This window comes from Saccostrea echinata, unplaced genomic scaffold (genome assembly GCF_033153115.1).
Source record: "Saccostrea echinata isolate AGI-Se365-2 ecotype Australia unplaced genomic scaffold, CSIRO_AGI_Sech_v1 ptg000086l, whole genome shotgun sequence".
Lineage (NCBI taxonomy): Eukaryota > Metazoa > Mollusca > Bivalvia > Ostreida > Ostreidae > Saccostrea > Saccostrea echinata.
This window is the reverse complement of record NW_026889835.1, coordinates 3502471-3527926: the sequence shown is the minus strand read 5'-3', so window position 1 is coordinate 3527926 and position 25456 is coordinate 3502471. Positions and strand designations below refer to the sequence as shown.

The 25456-nt window shown below is 33.2% G+C and overlaps 1 protein-coding gene across 1 annotated transcript; it reads left to right on the top strand.

The window, feature by feature from the left end:
• The first annotated feature begins 134 nt into the window (after positions 1–134).
• LOC133177129 (TBC1 domain family member 2B-like) lies at positions 135–23659 on the top strand. Its single transcript, XM_061312230.1, has 19 exons — positions 135–668; positions 1810–1933; positions 2336–2579; positions 8095–8318; positions 8580–8707; positions 9300–9431; positions 9948–10164; positions 10367–10473; positions 10735–10820; positions 11211–11322; positions 11726–11852; positions 11951–12096; positions 12376–12484; positions 15708–15839; positions 18735–18872; positions 19746–19922; positions 20331–20465; positions 21303–21380; positions 22037–23659. Exons 1-19 carry the CDS (start codon positions 244–246, stop codon positions 22136–22138), a joined length of 2943 nt encoding a protein of 980 aa, XP_061168214.1. The 5' UTR covers positions 135–243; the 3' UTR covers positions 22139–23659.
• Positions 23660–25456: the final 1797 nt, after the last annotated feature.

Genomic DNA, 25456 nt, shown 5'->3' with positions numbered 1-25456 from the left:
AGAATATGATTTATAAAAACTCTTCAAATTACATCGGGATCAAGATATGTCATTAACTTTTTAAAAATGAAAATAACATGATAATCATTGATTTATTTCCTCCTCCCTCCTCCCTCGTATCAGGATGTAATTTAATTCCTTGTTTTGTCATGGGAACGAATTTTTAAATACATTACAGAAGGTTTTCATGTTTCTTTAAAATGAAATATTTAGTTGTTTAATGTGCCCACTTAGGATTTAATCATGGACGAGAGGGAGGGCGGAGATAAAATGAAAGTACAAGGTACCTCAGCTGATAACAATGTAAACAGTGATTCTGAGGTCAGTCTTACGAACTCAGGTGACAGATCAAGTCAGATGGAGTATGATATTAATCCTAGATTGAAAGACAAAGCAGAATCAGGGGGAAAAAATAGCAATGAAGAGGTGAACACTTCACTTCCTGATTCTAAAAACGGCAAGCTCTGTGGATGGCTTCATATAACGACCAACAAAGGCCCGCTGAAATCTACTCGACTAAGGTGGTTTGCTTATAGTGACACCAACAGCAGACTGTATTATTATAGGAATCCTCATGATTTTCTCCCACTTGGAGAGATTGACATTTCACATGCCACATTTTACTTTGATGCTAGTAAGACGGATAAACCTGGAGGATTTGAGATCAGGTCGGTTTTTACAAAAATGAACCATATTTACAGAGTTTTGAGTATTCTATGGTCAACACATGCAAAGGAGACAAAATCGCATTCACTAAGTTAAAAGTCAATATTATGTATCAGGAAATTAGAAAAAATATACTTTAAACATTACATACACTAGACAAAATTTAACACACCACTCAGTATTCTCATATATATGTAAACAGAACACTTAATGCCTAATTGGTATGAGTAAATTCAATATGCCATCTTACCCAATGCAGTCAGATTTGCCAATGTCATGTCAACACAAGACCCTCTAATGACCTTCTTGTCTGCAAATGGTTTCTAAGCCAATTGTGCACTGCTTTTTGCACTGATATGCAGTTGATCATTACTGAAGTCACCCGGTGCTTCAGGTTGCCACTTTAATTGGTGCAATCTTGCAATAAATGTTTGGTGTATATTGAATGTTGTAGCCACCCATAGAAGACTTTTTCGTATTTGTTAATCTAGTTGCAGCATTTTTTATAGAAGGGAGAAAAATATTTAACTTGTTTTATTAATTTTGAAAACTTTTTAAAAGGAACACACTGACTGCTCTATCATGCTCTTAGATGGCCAAGTACTGCTCAGGGTCAGATTTTTTCTGAATCTTTTATCAGTTTATGAATGCAAACACAAAGAATACAATTGTCAAGGAAGAAAATATAAATTTATTCCTCCAAAAAGTGTGAGCATGATTTTCTTGAATTTCTATAAAATTGTTATGCTGATTGCATTCATCAATCAGTTTTGGCATTTAAATGCCTCACTTTCAGCTATGGTAACATATTTATACATTAAATTTATCATAAACAAATTTTCAAAAGGTAACTATTATTTTTTTATGGTGTTGCTTAGGTCAGTAAGATTAAAAAAATTAAATGTTTTTTAGTACTGTAGGTTTTCAAATACATAAACTTTATTCATTTATAGAATCTAGAGTTTGTCAGATATGTTTTTTCATCATTTAATTTCCAAAATGTAGGGTCAAAGGATGAAAAAAGGATTAGTAAGGAAATTTGGATGCTTTTTATTCTTGGCCTTTTGATAATTGGAGAATGAAATTTCACACTCTTTTTGTACTGTTATACCAACAGGAAATTAGATCCAATTTTTATTTTAGATCAGAAAACAAAGATTACTTTCTAGAGGCACCAGATCGACACGTAATGATGTTTTGGCTGCAGGAACTACAAAATAGAAGGCGTAGTCACACCACTCAGAGGAACTCTCTTCCTAGACCAAAGGTAAAAGAACTTCTAAAGAGATTTTAATCAAACCTGTATACTTGGATATATATAGTAGATTTGTTTTCTAGACTTATAGTCTCTTTTGCAACTGTTAAATGGGAGAATTTAAAAATAAAAATATGTTTTTCATCAACTGTTACAGTAAAGTTAATTTTATTAAAAATAAGTGAATTCATGCATAAGTTTACGAGATGCTCTTTTATAGAAATAAAATTTTCGTCAATGATAATAGACATACATCTTACATCATAACTTATGGAATAGAGGATATTTAAACATCATCTGACTTGTGGTTTTGAGTATACATGTATTTAACATTTTAGTACAAGTACACCACTTCAAAGTTAAAATACCACATGTATAATAAATGTGAATAGTTTTTTGAAAAATTTATTGTAGACTCATAGACCAGATTCTTTGGGAGGATTATCAAGAGCTAAATCAACCTCAGAGAAACAGGGGCAGTGTGAAACTCAAAAAGGTGAAATTCCAGTAATCCCTTCTTCAGAAAAACTTGGCATCAGGCGAGCTTCTCTGGATGAGTGGACATCATCAGCAGGAAAGCCATCTATGTGGAGAGCATCAAATCTCAAGTCGGATATCCAAGATGTCATGGTCAACATCAAAAAACAATCAGTTCAAGGTTTACTTACAATGTAGTTATCAATCATTTTGAATTAGAAGTGTAGAAATAAGCTCATTTGATTTAGTGTTCATCAAGTTTTTTTTTTCTACTTTTCATATGGATTATATGTGAATGTATGTGTAGAGATAAAAACTTTACATTGCCTCCATATTATGTTAATAACATTCTTTCACAACTAATAATGACATATTTGAAAATCATGAAACATAATCTAAGCAGTATTGTACGAGACATAAAAAAAATTTAGTATGGTTTACCCATTGTTTAATGCTAAGTCATTGACAATGGATTTTGGATTAGTGACATTTTTGAGTCATTTAAAAGATAAATGTAACATTGCTATGCTATTTTTAGCTCACTTTAAGGAAGCTTGTGATACCATCGGTGTCGGCGTCCCAGGTTAAAAGTTTTATGGAGCAGTTTTTAGCTCACCTGAGCCGAAGGCTCAAGTGAACTTTTCTGATCACTTTTTGTCCGGCGTCCATCTGTCTGTCCGTCTGTCTGTCTGTCCGTCTGTCTGTCTGTCTGTCTGTAAACTTTTAACATTTTCGACTTCTTCTCAAGAACCACTGGGCCAATTTCAACCAAACTTGCCACAAAGTATCCTTGGGTGAAGGGGATTCAAGTTTGTTCAAATGAAGGGCCACGCCCTCTTTCAAGGGGAGATAATTAAGAATTAGTGAAAAATTAAAAGCATCTTTAAAAAATCTTCTTCTCAAGAACCACAGGGCCAGGAAAGATGAAACTCATTTGGGAGCATCCTCAGGTAGTGTAGATTCAAATTTGTTCAAATCATGATCCCCAGGGGTAGGGCGGGGCCACAATGGAGGATCAAAGTTTTACATAGAAATATACTGGAAAAATCTTTAAAAATCTTCTTCTCAAGAACAGCAAAGCCATGATGAGTCATATTTATATGGAAGCATCCTCAGATAGTGTAGATTCAAATTTGTTCAAATCATGACCCCCGAGGGTAGGGCGGGACCACAATTGGCGATCAAAGTTTTACTTAGAAATATATAGGAAAAATCTTTAAAAATCTTCTTCTCAAGAACAGCAATACCCTGATTGGTCATATTTATATGGAAGCATCCTGGTAGTGTATATTCAAATTTATTCAAATCATGACCTCCCAGGGTAGGGCGAGGCCACAATGGAAGATCAAAGTATAACTTAGAAATATAAAGGAAAAATCTTTAAAAATCTTCTTCTTAAGAACAGCAAAGCCATGATGAGTCATATTTATATGGAAGCATCCTCAGGTAGTGTAGATTCAAGTTTATTAAAATTATGACCCCCGGGGGTAGGGTGGGGCCACAATGGAGGGTCAAAGTTTTACATAGAAATATATAGGAAAATATCTTCTTCTAAAGAACTGCAAAGCCATGAATAGTCATTTTGATACGGATGCATCCTCAGGTAATGTAGATTCAAGTTTGTTAAAATGATGACCCCCGGGGATATGGTTGAGCTAAAATGGGGGATCGAAAATTTTACATAGGAACATATAGGAAAATATCTTCTTCTCAAGAACTGAAAATCATGTTTTAATTAGTCATTTTGATATGGAAGCATCCTCAGGTAATGTAAATTCAAGTTTGTTCAAATGATGACCCCGGGATAGGGAGGAGCCACAATGGGGGATCAAATTTTTACAGAGTAATATATGGGAAAATTTAAAAAAAAAAATTATCTCAAGTACAACAAAGCCATTTGTTATATTGACATGAAAGCATAATCAGATAGTTAAAAAATCCCATCCCCCCCCCCCCCCCCCCCCCCCCCCCCCCCGTAATCTTTTTCATACTGAACTGATTTGTGCTTTTGCCTAACCAATGTGCTCAGGTGAGCGATGTGGCGCATGGGCCTCTTGTCTTTTAAGTATATCTATGACCTACATTAATCATAGATGCATGGAAGATGCTTCTAGTGTGTTTCATTGTACCAGTCAAGGTTTCAAATGCTGCAATTTCAGCTAAGGAATGACCAGGTTAATGTTTTTAGACAGGTTAAGGTTTTTGGAGCAAGTCTCATTTCCATTAACTATAAGCCCTATGTTAACCAAACTTGCATGGATGATATATCTAAGGATGCACACTACCAGGCTTGCTTCGGATGCTGGATTTGACCTACATTTTCTGGATGAGTGACCAGGTTAAGTTTTTGGGGTTGGTTCATTCTAAAGTAACTATAAGCACTATGTTGACCAAACGTACATGGATGATACATCTAAGGATGCACACTTCTCGACTTGCTTCGGATGCTGGATCCAACCTACATTTTGCAGATGAGGGACCAGGTTAACATTTTTTGATCAGGTTCATTCTAAAGTAACTAACTGCCCTACCTTTACCAAACTTGCATGGATGATACATTTAAGGATTCACACTACTTGACTTGCTTCAGAAGCTGGTTTTGACCTACATTTTTAGGTCACCTGAGTCACTCAGGTGACCTATTGCTATCCGTTTTTGTCCGTCGGCGTGCGTCGTGCGTTAACATTTGAACATTTTTAGCTTCTTCTCTGAAACCGCTCAACCAATTTCAACTAAATTTGGCATATAGCATCTATGGGTGAAGGGGAACAAAAATTGTGAATTTCATGGTCCCTGCCCCCCTGGGGCCTGAGGGGTGGGGCTAAAACCACCAAAATTAATGCAATCTTTAAAAATCTTCTTCTTTACTCCTGGACATCAAGCAGTCAAACTGTTGGCATCATTGTAATAAGCATTGAGTCCTTTACCAAAATTGTGAAATTCATGGCCCCAGGGTCAGGGGTTCTGGTGCTAGGGCGGGGCTATATAGATCACATAGTGAAAGTGCATTATTTCTTTGAAAATCTTCTTCTCTGCTCCTGGGTATTAAATAAACTAACTAAGTATATAGTTATGATGAGTAAGAGTGCCTCTTCCAAAATTGTGAAATTCATGGCCCCAGGGGCAGGGGTTCTGGTGTTAGGGTGGGGCTCTATTGATTATATAGTGAAAATGCATTAGTTCTTTGGAAATCTTCTTCTCTGCTCCTGGGTATTAAATAAACTAACTAAGTATATAGTAATGATGAGTAAGAGTACCTCTTCCAAAATTGTGAAATTCATGGCCCCAGGGGCAGGGGTTCTGGTGTTAGGGCGGGGCTCTATTGATTATATAGTGAAAATTCATTAATTCATTGAAAATCTTCTTCTCTGCTCCTGGGTATTAAATAAACTAACTAAGTATATAGTTATAATGAGTAAGAGTGCCTCTTCCAAAATTGTGAAATTCATGGCCCCTGGGGCAGGGGTTCTGGTGTTAGGGCGGGGCTCTATTGATTATATAGTGAAAATGCATTAATTCATTGAAAATCTTCTTCTCTGCTCCTGGATATTAAATAAACTAACTAAGTACATAGCTAGGATGAGGAAGAGTGCCTCTTCCAAAATTGTGAATTTCATGGCCCCTGGGTCAGGGGTTCTGGTGTTAGGGCGGGACTCTATTGATTATATAGTGAAAATGCATTAATCCTTTGAAAATCTTCTTCTCTGCTCCTGGGTATTAAATTCAGTAACTAAGTACATAGTTATGATGAGCAAGAGTGCATCTTTCAAAATTTTGAATTTCATGGCCCCTGGGTCAGGGGTTCTGGTGTTAGGGTTGGGCTCTATTGATTATATAGTGAAAATGCATTAATTCTTTGAAAATCTTCTTCTCTACTCCTGGGTATTATTGAAACACATTAAATACATAGTTATGATAATCAAGGATGCCTCTTTCAAAATTGTGAAATTCGTGGCCCCTGGATCAGGGGTTGTGGTGTTAGGGTGGGGCTCTATTGATTATAAAGTGAAAATGTTTTAATTCTTTAAAAATCTTTTTCTCTGCACCTGGGTATTATTTAAACAAACTAAGTACATTGTTATGATAAGCAAGGATGCCTCTTCCAAAATTGTGAAATTCATGGCCCCGGGGACAGGAGTTCTGGTGCTAGGGCGGGGCTATATAGATCCTATAGTGAAAGTGAATTATTTCTTTGAAAATCTTCTTCTCTGCCCCTGGGTATTGCTTAATCAGACTAAAGTACATTGTTATGATACACAAGGATGCCTCTTCCAAAATTGTGAATTTTATGACCCCAGGTTTAAGGGTTCTGATGGAAGGGAGGAGGGGGGCTTCTATTGATTATAAAGTGAAAAAGCAAAATTTCTTTGAAAATATTCTTTCTTCTTCTGGTTAAAAAAGCAAAGAAGCTAAGTGTATAGTTATGATGAGCAAGTGTGCTTCTTCCAGAGTAGTGAATTTCATGACCTCTGGGTCAGATGTGCTGGTGTGAGGATGGGGCTCTTGATAATTTAGTGAAAATGCATTAATTCTATTAAATAATCCTGTTTGCTCCTTAGTGTTAAGCAGATAAACAAAGTGATGATGAGCAAACATATGGTCCAAGGGTCAGAAGCTCTGGTGTTTTGGGGGTGGGGGGTTGGGGGGGGGGCTCTATTGATAATATAGTGAATCTGTAGTAAAAATGCATTATTTATTTAAAAATCTTCTCCGCACCTGGGCATATCTGAGGCAAACAGAGTAAAAGTTTTTATAAGGAAGGGAATTTTTACCAGATTTTTGAACATCTGGACCATTTGGTCAAGTGTTCTGGTCCTGGCCAGGGCTCTATTAGTTAAATTCTACTGAGAGGAGTTATTCCCCTTTGCCATTTACTTTTGATAATTTAATACTGTAAATAATGTACTTGAAAGGTAAATAGAACAAGAGAATTATGCAAAAACTTTTATTGTATAATACAAAAAGTACTTCCATAGTTTTAATGATCAGATAGACTTGTAAGTAGTAGATAAATAAAAATGAGACAAAAATAACTTGTCTTGTTAAATATTCATCAAAGACCAAGAGATGCCAATGTAAGAGATTTCAACAAAGGATTAAAATAGTACAGAAGCATTGATAATTTGTTAACATACTGTATGGTGATAGTGATAAATGGGGAACAGATTAGAACCTAATTTATGAACTGTTAATGAATATTAAGACCAATTATTTTGTTGATCATGATCACCCTATTTTTCTTGCTTTTGGGCAACAAAGCTTCACCTTTCAGTTCATTTTATACTCTATGCATCCTTGAAATTGTTGTATCATACTCAGGTGACCGTTAAGGCCCTTGGGCCTCTTGTCTAGATGAGTGACCTGGTTAAAGTTTTTGGCACAGGTTCATACCAAGAAATTGTAAGGCCTATCTGAACCAAACTTGTATGGATGATGCATATTAAAAGGGATGAATACTCTTAAACTTGCTTCAGATGCTGGATTTGAATTACGTTTTCTAGATGAGTGACTAGTTTGAAGCTTTTGGATAATCCATTCCCAAATAACTGCAAGCCCTATCAGTTCAAAATTGTATAAATGTTGCATCTTGGGATGTACACTACTAGATTATTAGTTTAATGTGGGATTTGCCTTTACTTAAAGACAACATTTGATGAGGTGAGCTCTGTAATCTCTGATTACCTATGTTTGAATAGGCCGAAAATCTGATGCTTCTAACACTTCCTCACCATCCCCAGCTGCAGAAGATTGGACAATTTTGGATCAGTTCCCTACTCAGAGGTCCTCTGGTGACCTTTCACCTCCTATGAGGCACCAAGGGAAAATCATTTCAGCATTTAATAAACTGAAGGTTGTCAGACGGTCCAAAACAGTTGATGACCCTGCTAACCAACAAGGAATATGTTTCAGGTGTAAACAGGTGAATCTTATTGATAGGTTTCACAATTTTTAGCACATGTGGATGCAGGAGAAAAAACAATGCTAACTTTTATAAACCTTACCACGAAAATAGTCTCGTAAGTGAATCTCATTTGTAAATTCTAAACAACTTTTAGTTAGCAGTTCCAGACATTTAGCCACAGAGAAAGTTTAGTAAATCAGTAAGTTTTAGAGATTGTAACATATTATGTTACAGAGCACATACTAGTATTTATAGATGTTTATAATTGTGGATTTTCAGCTTCAGAATAATATTTCTGCACTGCATGAGGAGCAACAGGGAACAGAAGATGAACTTCAGGCCAACAGAGAAATCGTCCGTCTGCTCCAGAAGGAAGTCGACAGTCTCAGGAAGGAAATCCAAACAAGGTAAACTCATCAGGAAAAATACTGTATCTAATCACAAATTAGAGAGGTTGAGATTTCATACGTGTACGTGTACGGGTAGGTCTAGTAGGGGAATTCTCTAAATTTCTTGCGTATTACGTCATCAGTTTTGGTGTTGATAAGTTTTCTACACGTTCCTACAACTTGTAAAAAGGCATCTACACGTAGGTGTAAACGTGTAGCTTTTTCAATAAAAACTAGTCAATTTATGTGTGAAACTGTTATTGTTGTTAATTATTTAGGATGTTAAGTTTCATGAACACTTATTTTAACCATGTTTTGTTCACTAACTAAAGTCAAACTAATGTCACAAAACTACAAAATAGTTGAAACAGAGACACCGATTACAATCTACACGTTCATGGTACACGTCATTAAATCTCAACAGACAAATTTCAAACAATGTGTACGTGTACGTCAAACTTTGTGCACACGTACACGTACGCATACAAGTTTAAAATCTCAACCTCTCTATTATTTAAAACTGCTGATGATACTGCTAAAAAAAAAATTATGCTTTCAGTTATAATGCATTCAATTATGTTTTTGTGCTTCATTCATGCATTTCATTTAGATTTGATGGGTTGAACCAGTCTGATGAAGGGCTTCATCAAATGCTTAAGGAGAGGGATAAACATATTGTAGAATTGGAATATTGTTTGACCACAATGAATGAAGAAAAGGCCATTGCTAGTCAGAAACAGAGGTATGTTAATATACCTTGATAGGTAGATCATTGAAAAAAAAAGCTTTATTGCTTAAAAGATGATTTATTACAACAAAATCTCATTTTTCCATATTGTAAAGATAATAAATCTCAATCTCTAAAAAAAGCTTTATGCTGCATTAAAAATTACTTCAATTTATGTTTATAATTTTAAGTAATTTGAAAATACCCCATGGTTCTTTCAAAATGAAGAAAAGAGTAACTAATTAAAATTCTTTATAATTATTATCAGCACAAGCATGTCATTTTATAAATCAAAATAATACTGTAAATCACTTTTTATTCTTTAGAACTTTATTTTCATGTAATTATGTGAGACAATCTGCTCGCAAAAATTTAATTCTTGCGTATATTTTTATTAGCATAGAAAATATAAGCAAAAACCAGCATTTGTGAAAATTTTGTCTCGCTTATAAATACCAAATAAACAACTTGCGAAAATAAGGTGTTGCAAAAATTTGGTACAGTATATACCTATGATGTTTATTGACATAGAATAACAGAAGAGGAAATGAAATCCTTGAAAGACCAGGTGACTATGCTTCAGCACATGTTGCAGGCTAAGGATGAGGTCATTGTTAAACTGACCAATGATATGTTTGAGCTGGAGAAGAACAACAATGACCCTCACTCCTGCCCCGCCCCTTCCAGCCCCACCATCAGAAAGACAGTGGTGTTTGATACAGACACCAGAGAGCTAGAGAAACTCAGGGTAAATCATACAAATTACACATACTGTTTTAATAGATAAAATAAAATCAGAATTTATGAGTGTTAGTCTGATACAGCTTTAGGAAAATTTAAATGAGAAACTGTAGAATTCTTCATTGAACATGTATCTGTTTAATGAAATTGTTTGTAAGGTGCATTGTACTGGTAAATCTTATGAATTAGTTTATATACTCTTGTTTCAGGATATGTGCCAAGCTTATGAGTTACAGAACAAATTCTTGACCAAAGAAATTCTGGAGTTAAATGAACTCAGGCAGAGTGATGATGAAAGACATAAACGTCTATTGATGTAAGAAAAAGTAAAAATGTTGTAATTTAGTCCTGAATGAATTTTATTGAAAGCTCCATGTAGATGTCTAATTTTTTTTTATTTTTACATGTTGAAACATAACATGATCCCAACTACATGTATAATATTAGAGGTCCCTGTTTGCTCTCCTCACGATTTGTTTCAATGGACTTGAGAGCTTGATTATTAGTTATCATCATATTGGGAGTTTTCTATACCGGTACTTTTTATGATAAAAAAACTCAATCAATACTTGTACAGGGAAAATGCGAATCTTGAAGGCAAGTTCTTACAGACCAAAAGTAAATACCTCTATCTGCTGCAAGAAATGAAACAGCCTGTCATGGGTAGGTATAAATTAAAATTCAAAGCATCTTCAAGAAATGTTCATATTTTTGTGAATTTTGGTACATGCACTTGCAAAACAGATTAACATTTTTTTTTATATATATACATGTATATAGTCATTGTGGGTCTAATGTACCAGTAAATTGAAAAAAACAAGTTATAGTGTTATACAATGAGGAAAAAAGTATTTCATTTCATAGTTGAAGAAATGGAGAGTTTTTTTAACATTGTGTGGTGGACATAAATTGTTTTTTCATACAACAAAAAATTAACACACACTGTACCCTTTGCAAAAATGATTGATTTTACTGCATGTGTCACATAATATGTCCTCTATATACCTGACCTTAAAGACTTGCCCAACATTAACTGTTTTTTTTTGTGTGTAGATGGAGACAGGAACTCGCAGGCAATTATTTCTCAGTTGTTGACGGATGCCATTCAGACAGATGATGATTTAGATGAAAAGATGGGGGACCATGAGTGTATTCTCACTTCAAGGTTTGTTTCTTAACGTTAACTTTCCCTGTGAAAGAATTTTAACATGAAAAAGAATTTCTAACTTTATTTTTGTCCAATAATTGATTGAAAGGAATTTCATTTGATTATGTAGAAATATAGATTTTGTTCAAGACAAATTTACATTGTATTTGCTTCGACTGCTCTAGACTGCCATTTACTTGTATAAAACAAGAACTTTAAATGGAATGTAGTGCAAGTATTTTGATCAAATGACTCTTTCACAATGTCCATCCAAAGTGTGTTTCACTGATAAATATATGTACTTTAATTTTTTTACCTGATATAAGGAACTAAACTGCTTATCCTTATTAAAAAAAAAAATGAAGTGGAAAATTCTTGAGTTGCAATTTTGAAATCTTATGAATGATTAACCTGTTTATAGTGGACAAGAGTATGACAAGTATGGCTTTGTTAGGAGATTTGACTTTGAAAGTGGAGAGTTTGACCCTGTGACTTTGGAAGCTCAGAAACTGGAGAGAAAATCAACAGAAGTCAGTGATAAAATCAAGGTAAGCAAGCACCATCTACAGGAGCCACCCAGTATTTGTGTTTTTGTGCTCTTTCATGCACTGAATGTTGAGTTGATTGATGAGTTTGGTTTTGATAGAGACAGGACGAGGAACTCTCTCACCAGGTTAAGTGGGAGAACTTTATGATGGCTCAGACTGGCAAGCCCCTTGTACGCTCACAAGAACTCAAACTCATGATCCGTTCAGGTGTTCCACATGAGTACAAGGAGGCCATTTGGAAAGGGTTCGTGATTTTACAAGAAAAAAATTAATATAATATACATCTACATAAACAAATTTCGGAAAATAATCTGTATTTTTTTTTTCATAAAGCACTGAACAATAATTGGAGACATATTTTTTGAACTAATTGAATTATAAAGTGTAGATGATGTAATTTTTGACTTATTTTAGAATTTTTAAGCACCCACAATAAGGAAAGAATCCTTCATATAAAAATAACCCGATTATTTTTCTCCCTCATTTTTTAATGAATTGTATATGTACCTGTTTATTTTTGCAGATGTGCAAACTTTTATGTTGGATCAATCAGGGACAAACTAGGACCTCATTATTATAAACAAAATGTGGCCAAATTTCAGTCTCGGTTTCATGACCCATCAGCAAAACAGGTACTTATGTTAAAGAAAACATCATGCCTATGAATTGTTTATTGTACTTAGAAGAAAATACACCAGTTCCATAGTGTGCAGTCACATCACAATACCTCTTATCAACAATACACATGTATCAGAAAACCCACGTATTAGACCCACATGCAAAAATGCATATCAAACGTTTTTATAAAGTTTAAAAGTTAATTACCAGGTAATTTGATTTATTGAAATATACATGTAATACAATTCATTTACTAAAACTTGTTGACTTTATTCTTAAAATGACCTGTAATAGCTCTATTACTAGTATTAGATTTTAAAGAAAAAAGGCCATATACAAGGGGTTATCAAAAAGTTTGTGGACTAGCACCATAAGATTAAAACCGCTTTAGGTATATCAATGAATTTTTAAACATTTAGTTAGCATCATCTTTTCTATCTATAGAATAAACCATAAATCATAAGTTTTATTTTTTAAATAAATTTTTAATGTTTTTGTAAGCAATGGTATGTCCAGGCGGCGCAACCTCAAATATGACATTTTTTCTACCTGACTGTAACTGAGAAAAACTTTTTTGATATGAGCATTTGTCATAAAAAAAAATCCCGTTATTTCAGACATGTGGTACAACAGAATTGTTCTGTAAAATTTGCAATTTTTACCCGATTCTGTACGTTCTATAAAATTTCATCGTAAATTTTATATGGAGTGTCCAAAAAATTAAGGCTTGAAAATGACGTCAAAAAGGGGGAGGGTTTTTTTTTTCCAGCATTCTATAATGTTTCGACCTGGAAAAACTGGTGTAGACCTAAGGAATGTTAAAACAGGCAAAAGAGAAATAAAATGCATCCAGAGTATTTGTTTTTAAATGCCCAAAAAGATTCAGAGAGATGAAAGATGCACAGTTAATGTCGATTTGTAGTCAGGGTGTCAAAAGTCAATCAAAAGTCAGTCACGTCGAATAGTGACGTAGATCGTGTGTGGTAGAATTTAAACTCCGACAAGTTAAGTATTCTGGCATAATCAAGTGAGGATCTTTCCCTTTGTATAGATCCAGTGGGTTTAAGTCCTTACTAAACTCCAGGTAATCTCATCAAGATAAGTGTATGAGGTAGAGAGAGCGGACAATGAGAAACAATGACGTTTTCGGACGTCATGAAACTAAACGGCGACAGCGCCGGGTGATCATATAATGTCTTTTTTATTTTATAATAATTCGGAAAATTATCAACGTAGCGAGCTAAAATTTTCAACATTTCTTAACCTTTTGTTATAAATTTTGTAAGCACAGACTACATAGTATTAATTTTATCGCATCAGTCCACAAACTTTTTGATAACCCCTTGTACATGCACAAGAATGCTTAAATGACTTATATGAACTTGCATATTAAATATTCTAAATATATGATAAATAGAATACTATGTATTAAAATTCCATATCATACAGTATGTCATATCAACCTGTATATAATATTCCCTATCACAGTTATAGTGCCTTCCTTCCTTGTTTCTCAACTCACTTGAGAAAGAATGAAAGGCTTTGATGTGTAAGCTTCCTCATATCTATGTAGATTGTGTATTTCACTTCCTCATCTCTATATAGATTGTATATTTTACTTCCTCATATCTTCCTATTTTATCACTTTATGTTCTTCCTTCCTCCTTCTCTTTGTACATACATACAGTTTATATTTGATAGGGATTTCGTCGAGTTTTAATTTGAATAACATAAGTATGTAACAAGTAATTGACCAAGTGTCCATTCAAGTTACACTAGCAATGCTCAAGTAATACTTGTCATATTTATTAAAGGATGTGCTATTCAGGAATTTAAAACACTATGATGATTAGTTATTTTAGGTTGTGTAGATTAATATCTCGAACAAAATTGGTTCCTTGATAAAATTGATAGGATGGAGGATAGTTTATCTATGTCAGGGCTAGTACATGTTTTAAGTTTCAATTTGTTGCAAAAAATAAAAGAATCTCCAAAAGACCATAGAGAAAAACAACTTCACAAAGCAGTAAGAATAAGGGGGAATCAGACACAGGAAATGCCCATGACATCAATTTTATATGAATTAATTAGTTGCAGTTTTTATTTTTTATTCAATAACTTGTACATGTAGTATAACACCCCGAATAATAATTCGCAGAGACCATTCTATGAAAAAAAGAAAAACATGTATTGGTAATTTGCACAGGGATTAAACCCACACAATAAAAATCCTGCCTATCAGGACTCATCAGTGGCAAAAATCACTTTTGAATAACTGGATTTGAATATTTTCATAAAATTGATTTTTTAATGTATAGTGGGTTAATTCTCATTCCAAATTTTTGCTAATTGCAAAAAGTATGTTTTAGTTTATATTTAGAAAATCTGTTGATTTTTAATGAAATTCAACAAGCTAGGGCCTACTGATATGAAAAGGTCGTGTTACAGTAAATAGTGAATTTTGCCTACTTTGGTGTGTACATATTACATGTATTTCAAGGCATAATATATTAAATGCTTTAGTACTAATCAGATTGCAGCATAGTGTATAACCTTACTGTAAATGTTTTTTTATGCCCCCATAATGATTCAAAGATTTGGGAGCATATAGTTTTAGGTCTGTCAATCTGCTCAGCTGTTTGTCTGTTTGTCCAAAAAACTTTAACCTTGGCTATAACTTTTGAATGGTTGGTGCTCTTCCTTCAGATCTCGGAGTTTGGCCAACTTTTGCAAACCTTTAACCTTGGCCATAACTTTTGAATGGTTAGTGATAGGGCTTTCATATTGCACTTGTGTATTCCTTGTGAAAAGACCTTTCTTTGGGTAAAGAACCAACAATTCTGATCTCATGACCTTGACCTTGGTGTTTGAACTACTTTTGAAAAAGCTATCATACGGGGGCATCAGTGTTTCACAAACACATCTCTTTTATGCTTGAGCTTTCCATCATAAAGTTCTTAGAAATTAAATCATTTACCCACATAAATGTAAGAATAAACTCTAAATTTCCTAACTGTCAAGGTTAATTTTGAATTTCTATGAAGAAAAAAAGATAATGGGTTTTGTACATCGGATTCCACTTGATTTACATGTACTCTATTATATTTTTATTTTATCTTTTTGTGAATATGCATCCTTGCAATAGGCAGATTTTTTTTCTCAAAAAAGTCTACAGTGTACTTGTACCATGAAAAAAAATCTTTAATTAAATCTTTATCTTGAATTTTTTTTCCTCAGATAGAGCTAGATTTGTTGAGAACTTTGCCCAACAACAGATTTTATGAGAACATAGAATCCCCTGGGATAAGCAAGCTAAGGAATGTTCTCTTGGCATACAGTTGGCATAACACATTAATAGGATATTGTCAGGTAGGTACATATATTCTTATGTAACATGCATTATCATCATTTGCATTTTCATTAAAGTGATAAAATTTTCTGGTTGAATGAAGGTTTTGAGCTTTTTTTGAAAAATGGTTGTTACGTAATGACATGCCCATTTCTTCAGAAATGAGAAGGCGGTTTATTGTAGGAGCTAGTGGGCGGGGAAATACCAGTCTGCACTGAGAGAGAACCCTTGATGTCTTTAATTTTCTCACATTCTTCATTGGAATACCTGTAGAACAGGTTTTCTCTAAATACAATAGCCAATCAAATTGGCAGTCTACTTAAACACTGGGTAAACACGTGTTCAATCATTACATGTGCTGTGATAACTTAAACAGATATGACAAATACATATACGTGTAATTATGTACATATTCACAGCAATGTGAGTTTTACAGAAACTGAGAGTCTCTCACTCTCTCTCCCAACTTCATGATATCCCCTTTACTTGCATGGCTAGTGTCAGAGAGTAGGATATCTTAAAACAATGTGAAGAATATTGCTTCCTCAGTTGTAAAGTTATGGCTGTAACAATCGATAAGAAAGACCCAAAACGTCTCATTCAAACCAAAAAATTTACCACTTCAATGTGCATCATTGTAATACAGAAAGCTGAGCCATGGTTTGCGATCTGTTAAAAGCTGCTCTTGAAGAACTTTCTTGCAATAGAAGCAATAAAAACATTTATAAGTAGTCAAATGTATTTATCTCTTATTTCAGGATATTGTAGGAAACTTTTTTTTTCATTTGGGGTGAGAAAATCAATTAATCTATTATAGTATTTGACGTGTGAACCAGTTTAGTTGTATATTTAGTCTGACACTCATATCTCTGTGAACAAAAATAAAATTATCAGCATGATGATTTCAATTGCTACTTCTCCTATAGACTTTTAGTTTTGCCTGCACTGCAGGTTGTTGTACACATAGGCCTTTCTCTATGCAAGTTAAGAATCAACTCATGTAATATGTACACGTTTTCTCCAATATGCATGTAATCACAATTTTTTGGAGGGTTTTATGTCTGTGTCTGTTCACTCATACCACATATTAACTTTTTAATGGAGAAACATTCATAAATAATAAGCTTATAATGATTGATATTGACCAGACCCAGAATGAAATACATTTGGACAAAACCAAACTCTCAGGATTCAGAAATGTAAAATATCGGTCCAAGAAGAGCTGTAATAGAAATACTTAAACCTACCTCAAAGGATGCATATTGCCAGTGTCAGCATAAGTCATCAACCAAGTCATTTGGGATATGATCATAGGAAATAGAAGTGTTAAATTCTTTACAATCCATGACTTTGTAATGCTGGATTAATCAAACCTCATACTGAGTATGTCTTGACCCTTACTGGCTTAGACAAAACCATTTTCACATTTAGCCAGTAGGATATGTAAGAGTTTTCTTGCCTAGTCCATAGCTAAGCTGATGCTACATAGACATTGCAGAAGCTTAAAATTGACACAAAAGTTGCTAAAAGCAGAGGAGTTGTCATGATATTGAACTAACTACACTCATGGGAATGGTTTAGGCTGCATGAAGTGAAAGTAAAATTTGGACAAATCTAGTTTATATTATATTGTACAATAGTAATAGTGTAGTTAATTAAGCATATGTTACTACAAACACAGTTGCAGTGTATAGAAGGCACACAAACACTAATGAGAAATGCTAATTAGTGTAGACTAGCAATAGTTACACAGCTATACATTTGCAGTAGTGCATATTCATGTCCACTACATGTAGCAACCGTTACTGTAATTAGTCAGGAGTATATTTTGGTGTGACCAGGTGTAGACAGGTTTACATTTATAGTAGTGCTTATTTACTAGTAGGTTTTAGCAAAAATATAAAGGTAAGTGTACATTTGCAGTGGTATATATTGCTGTGACTAACAAAAGTGACTAGACAGGTGTATACATTTGTGGTGGTGTATAGAAGTGCATGTGCACTAGCAACAGTAATTAGAGTAGGGGTGTTACGATTTGAGTAGGGCTTATCATGATACATGTATATCATGATACACTAGGACTGTATCATGATTTTACCTTTCATATTTTTGATATTATTTGTATGTCTCTATTCTAATCAAAATGAGAAACTCTATTGAGATTTGGAAGTTGTAGATTATTCCTTCAAGTTCAGTACATTATGCAGCATTTAATACTAGTAATTTAAGCTCTGAACACAATAAAACAGTTTAAGTAAATAAAGAAAATCACTTTTATTACTAAGTTAAATATAAAAGAAATAATATAAATTGCTTAATTAAAAATGCTGCAAATTGTTATACAGAGGTACAGTGTATATGGTTTTTGTACTGCAATAGGGTACAATTTATATTCAATTTGGTATACCGGTATATCGTTACACCTCTAGTAAAAAGGTAGCTGTACATATACAGTAGTGTATGCTGTCAAGCCTTCTTAATCTGGACACTTGTGTTCCCAAGCATTTTGTCCAGAATCAGAATGTTTACAGATTAATTAAACATACCTTTTAAAATTGATAGATATTTTAAATTCAAATATTGTTTCCCACAATTTTTTTTTCCGAAGGTGAAGCATGGAGATTATTGATGTCTGGAATGGCCCAAGTCTTGACTCTTTTGGTGTGACTAGCAATAATTAAGATAAATGCAGATTTTCAATTTTATATGCTATTATGACTATTAGACTAAGCATCAATAATCAAAAATACATTTACTTTGTGTATCTAATTAGCAGCAATGTAGACAAGTCAATACTAGCAGTTATTTATTGGTTCACATAGAAAAAAGTTAATATCTGCAATAGATAAATATATGTATGTGTAGTACTGCTATGCTCTTCTTTGTTAAGACCATGATGTTTAATTTATTTACAGGGTATGAACAGACTGGCAGCCATTATCCTGCTGTTTCTAAGTGAAGAGGAGGCATTTTGGTGTTTGGTGGCCATCATTGATTTTATCATGCCACAGGATTACTACAGCAAGACAATGTTGGCAGCTCAGGCAGATCAGGTCAATTCTCATTCACAATCTGATTAAAATCAGATCCTTTGATCCGCTCACATGGATCGCTACACAAGGATCTGAAGGAAACCTCGTTTGGGGTCATCTCCTGGTGACCTTTCTAGTAAAAATATTCATTTAAATTTTGACCAATCAGAGAGATCGTTCTTAAGCGGCATTCGGGAAAATGAATGTAAAAGTGAAGTAGCTATGGAGAAGATCTTATCGCTTTGTACAAAACAGAGAGCTAAAAAACAAGGCAAAAGCAAGTACTAAATATATTTCTGTACAGAAAAGACTGTGGTCATTCTCTTGACAGGCTACAGAAACCAGGTCACAATTTTCCGTTCGTGTATCATCAGGGCTTTCACTTCTGTAACTGAATTCCTAGATACTTCTAAATTCTTGCAAGCAGACATTTGATTGGATAATTGAAAGGTCACCAGGAGATGACCCTGAATGGTGTTTCTTCAGATCCTTGTGTAGTGATTTATGCGAGCGAATCAAAGGATCTGATTTTAATCAGATTTTTTTCATTCATTAATATAAGTTGCACATTTGACTAAGATGCATAAGAGGCACAGTGTCTTGTAGGTTTATAAATTCAATATGTTGGTGGTAAATGCAGGGAAATAACTTAGCTGTTACAAAAACATTACCAAATATTGTGTAAGATTATTGCATCATACTGTGAAAACAATGTTTATTTTGAGGAAGAAATGGGGAAAGGGGGGGGGGGTGGTAAAACTACAGAAGTTTGTGTACAATTGAAGAAGAAAAATTGTGTACATGTAATGTATTGCATTATTTTATTTCTATTATTATTTATGATTATTATTTATCATTATTTTATTTATAATATTTGATATGTTTCTGATACAGCGAGTGTTGAAGGACCTGATTCAGGAAAAGCTCCCTCGTGTGGCCTCACACCTGGAGCAGCACTCAGTTGACCTTTCACTCTTCACCTTTAACTGGTTCCTGACTGTGTTTATTGACAACATTCCTATTAACACATTCCTCAGAATCTGGGATGCATTCCTGTATGAAGGGAGTAAAGTAAGATGGCTTATAGTAACACAGTCTTTGCTATTTATAGATACAAGTTTTCAGTAAGTTTTTCTCATTCTTCAGAATTTTTTTTAGATTTTTATAAAATTTAGTTTAATGGATGTATATCAAACTCAATGGGACTGACAAAAACTATTTAAAAATATCCAAGTATTAGTATTTATAGATAAAAAAAATCAGTCTCAAACTTGAGTAGGGACTATAGTCTCACTTTGACATATCCTTGGTGTTTGACATATCAGTGTATCAGTACATGTATCAGTACATGTATAATCTGTATGCATTGAAATGTTAAAATTGTCATATTTATTAGCTCTGAGTTTCAGTCATCTTTATCATTTTGAATACCATATTGTTTACATTCAAATAAGTCAACACAAACTATATTCCTTGTAGGTGCTGTTCCGATTTGCCGTGGCATTTTTCAAGTATGTGGAAGAGGATATATTGAAGAAGACGAGTACGCTGGAACTGAACCACTTCATGAGGATAATGGGAGAAAAAATCACAGATGTCCAGAAAGTAGCACAGGTGATTACCTCGTATAGCAAACAATTTTATATAAAGCAAAGCCGTTGTTTATCAACATCAAGGTTAGGTATAAAATCTATGAAAACATGAAATAGTTTTTTTTTAAGAAATCACTCACAGTACTTGTTATAGGGGGCTGTGGGTTGACGAGTTGATTAAAACATGTGGTAAAATGTTTAGATGCCAAAGGCAATTCCCTATCAGGTATTTGAGGATATATATATGCACATAAATTATTCCAAAAATTGAATTGAATCCAATGATAATATAAGTAAGGATTGCCACAACCTAACTTTTACTGTAGCAGGTTTTGAATTGTTTTCTGCAGTCAATAATAATGAAAGTGAACAGATTTATAATTGATTATTTTGAAAGTACTAAGGATGAATAATATGTTTTACCATCAAGTAATTTAAAGTTATTCATATTAAACTACATGTACTTGTAATGAATTCTGGTTTATATAGCAAAGCAATGAATGCCATACTTAAGATTTGCTTTAATCTTTTTTTACCATGATAACAAAGACAACTCCAAGTGCTATGAATTTTAAGTGAAACAAGCAAATTATTAAAGTGATTTTCTTTTGTAACCTCGAGTAATAAAGAACAACGATGTCATATTAATATGACATCATGTGCGGTGGTTATAACATGTTATGGGTAGGTATGTGTAAGAAGATGAATTTAATAAACTTTTTCTGTATCATGGATATACATGTACCTCTTATATTAGCTCATTTCATTAGCAATTTCAGTTTCCTCCTAGGAAGTTGAACAAGTGCATTAATTTAAGGAAAACATATGAAACTTTTAAGTCATATTTTGTTGGTTTCAGATTGCATTCCATACAGTGAATCCTTTTCCAATGAGAGGCATTGCAAGTAAAAGACAGTTCTACCTGACACAAGTTAGGGTAAGTACGCTAGCATGAGATCATGTTAGGGACAGATTAACCACAGGCTTAAAGTGATGTATCCTCCTATTACTACATGTACTTTTACCAGTTGTATGTAAATATCAAATTGACATGGCAACATGATGACTTGAGTAAAGCCTTTTTTTTCTCAGAGTGAAAATATAATGGATGAAAAGATAAAATTATATAACAGAATGAATGATGATTTCAAATAAATAAAAATTGATAATGATGTACCGTAAAACACAACATGTATGATTGCATTTTGCTTTTAGTGGTTTAATTACCACATGGAATGCACTGAGCGTAATCTTTTTGGCAGTTAGCGTACAAGTACAGTTAAACTTTGGTATCTCAAGCACTAATATCTCAAATACCATGGATATGTCGAAGTGATTTGGAAGTCCCAACCCTTATTCTTAGATATTTTACTCTGGATATCTCAAATCCTCAGAAAAGTTTTTTCTTGGTCCCATTGAGTTTGACATTACCAGGTTTGACTGTATGTGTACAGGTAGTTTGGATTTGCCAAGTTCAATCACAGCTACAATTTCGTTTCATCCTAGCTCCCACAAATAATGATTGAAAAATGGATATAAGCACCAGCAGTCAAGCTTTATTGTAATTAAGATTATAAAATGCATCTCTTGCAGGGAGAACTTACAGAGTTGGATAAAATCAGACAGGAATTGTCTTCTAAGCATTCAAACACTGATGCCAGGGATTATGCCAGTGAAGATGATATCGATGATTAGGGATTTTCAATCTACAGAATATCAGAAAAAATGAACTATTATATCAACAATATATATCATAAGGTTTTTTTCCTTCTTTTGCATATCTCAATAAAGTCTTCCACTAAAGATATTACAAAGCGTATATAGACAGAAAGATGTCCAGAATTAGAATTTTTTGTATGTACAATTGTATTACTTTATAAACAGTGCGACACAAATGGTTAATCTGATTGAGAATAAGAGTTGTTGGTTGTACAACAAAAGGGTAATTTTTAACATAATCAATCTAGTCAAAAGAAATTTTATATATATATTTTTTTAGTTTTCATAAAAGCCTACAAAATTTAAGTTTACTTGTTTATATAAAAATCATATTTATGAATGTTTTACCAATTCTTGCCTTTATACAAATACTGTTAAACCAACTATTATTCACGACATCTTTTATTTGCGATTCTTCAGTTTGGAATTCATCTGCGACTACTGATTTTCGCAACTGAGGCAACATTCTACATAAATACATAGGTGAATAATTGGTTCGCAACTAGAAATATTCACTAATGAAAGAAGGTCGCGAATTTTCTCACTCGCGAATAAAAGTTTGTTTACAGTAATACACCTAAGACATGCGGTTATGGGTGATAGTAAACATGTTGCAATGGATAATCATATGCATGATGTCATGGAAAATGATGGTTACATGTTTTTTGGGTAATAATCTGTACATTGTTATCGATAGATAAGTGTGTTTTTATGGATCAAGTTCTGCTGTGCAATATTTTTTTTGGTATTTTTGTAACTGAAATGTCATTCCAGTTCTTATTATATTACTTAATTTAAAGTCTTTAGTTATTATTTGTTATATTTATGAAATATTTTAGCTAGTGCTTTATATCAAAACATTATTTGATGAATGTGTCTGTAGACAACCTACTTAATTATTTTTATAGAAACATTTACATTGGATATTAGATGTGATAATTGATGAGACAATCAGTCACCAAATTTATACTGCCCAAAATGTTCCTCTTTCCTGTATTATTTGAAAGTATATTTCTTGTATGATATTAATAAGAAATGCATACTGTAAACGTATTACATTTGGCTGTGCATTCTAATTAGCGCCTTTCGCGGAAAGCAGCTTCCGCTAAATCAAGTACATTGCTAAATGTCTTATGTATGCATATTTATATAAGTAACTTTCAGAAGGTGCTAAATCAAATGTATGCCAACTTGCTGAAAAATCAATTTCTGCCAAATATCGTACACGCCAAATAAAATACATTTACAGTATTGTGAGCATTCAAAATTAACTACCAGTAATGTTTCATATAAGAACTTGAGTTATTATCTTTGCTTCTTTTTTCCTTTTGAAGATAGATATCCTGGTATTTGAACATGTATATCATTTGTTTTTACACTACAAAAAGAATACACCCTTAAACTTACATATTAAAGCATTCAAAATAGTGTGCATTCATGCATTTGAAATGATGTTTAAATATATACCTTTTAACTTACAATATGAATAAAGAACAAATATTGAATTAAAAATGATATTTTTACTTCATGCAGTTTTCAAGTACGTTTTATGCAGATGTAAAACATAAAATGAAAATTGTTTGAAGGAGTAGGAAAATTTCATAATTCTAAATATTAAAGATTGTCATGAAGATACAGCACTTGTGATATTGTGAACATTTAAAGTTGTTTTTATAATATGTACAGTATAATTTGTCTAATTCAGATTCTGAGTACTCTGGAATTTTGTCCATTTTGGCTTTATATTTTAATCCCATGCACTTTTTTAAGAAATGTACATATTATAAAAAAAATTCTGTGTAGTCTGGATACTGTCTATTCTGTATTCTGAACAGCCATATTGGTCCCAACTGCTCACTATTAACAGTAATTACTTCCTGTAATCCGGCCACACAATATTAACTGAGTCACTTCAAAGCAGTTAACACCTTTCGTGGTAGATGTGCTAACGTATGTTTACATAAGTGTCATGATACGAACTGAAACCCATCAGTGACACATTCCACTTGAATAAATATAAGGTTTAGTTACAAGTAAATTAATTTTTTTAAAAATGCTTGCCCATTTAACTTGCTTGTAATGCCATATCACACGGTATAACATAAAATAAAAGACAATATTTATGAATCAAACCTGTGCTTGATATGTACATGTACATATCTGTAGATTTTGACTCCATTTACATTTCACACTGAGTTTGGAGACTCTCTTTCTGTGTGAACGAAAAAGAAAATTTGACAGTAAGTCATGCATATACTCTTGAATAATTTCTGGACTCCCAAAATATCCAATGATTAAATCTCTTAATCATATGTTGCCAACATATGAATTGTACTTGTAAATAAAACAACAGAAATAAAATTTCAGATATTTTCCTGCACTCCAGATTCTGTCTAATGCAGCCAATGTTTACGGAACCAGTGGTATCCAGTTTGGACAAATTATACTGTATTTATATTTTTCATGATTTTTTTTACAACCATGTCATGTCACAAAAATTTTGATATAATTCATGGCCTGAAGTGAGAGAGTGCAATATATATACCATAATGTTTTCTATTTGAAAACATATTGCAATCAGAAATTGAATTTATTTTGTTAAAGGCAGATTTTTTCATTCAAGTTAAATTATGTGCATATGTATTAAGTGTATTTTGTAAATTTGTGCCATTTTCTTAATTGTTGGATATTGTAAAAGGAGACAGAGAGAGTTGTCTTTCTTGAAATATTCTCATGTTGCTATATTTATTTTACTTCTACAAGTATAATCTTAAAATCTTTTGTGCTTAAGCATTTTGCAGAGTGGTTGTCTGTACTACAATATACCTTTGTGTAATTTTACGATTATCAACAGGTGTGTTAAAATAATTTACACATTTTTTCGAAGAGAAACTTTTTCAGATTATAGGTAACAAACTTGATGCTGAGCAATATTTTGATAATGGTCCGAATCAATTTGTCATCAGTTGTATGCTGTACATCATAATCAGTACTGCAGATCACTAAATTTTTGAAACAATTACAGTGAAAACTGTCTAATCCGACACCTGTGCAATCTGTTTCACTGTAGAATTCTGCTTTAAATTTATTTTTTTTGCCATTTTACTATTTTCCATGTTCTTTTAAAACACAGTGTAATCTGACACCCTGTCTATTTCGACACAAGATTAGTCTCCTAGTGCATGTCGGGTAAGACAGGTTTCACTGTATTACTTTTATGAGATAGTAGTTTGATACAATATTTATAGGCAAGAAAAAAATCACAAAGTTTGGTTCTTGTTGTAAATAAATCTT

Bases quoted from the DNA above. Each gene is read 5' to 3' on its own strand.
- LOC133177129 (XM_061312230.1), top strand. From the start codon at position 244: ATGGACGAGAGGGAGGGCGGAGATAAAATGAAAGTACAAGGTACCTCA. The intron at 1,934-2,335 runs GTAAAAGAACTT...AATTTATTGTAG, and splicing joins ACTCTCTTCCTAGACCAAAG to ACTCATAGACCAGATTCTTT. The intron at 9,432-9,947 runs GTATGTTAATAT...TTATTGACATAG, and splicing joins ATTGCTAGTCAGAAACAGAG to AATAACAGAAGAGGAAATGA.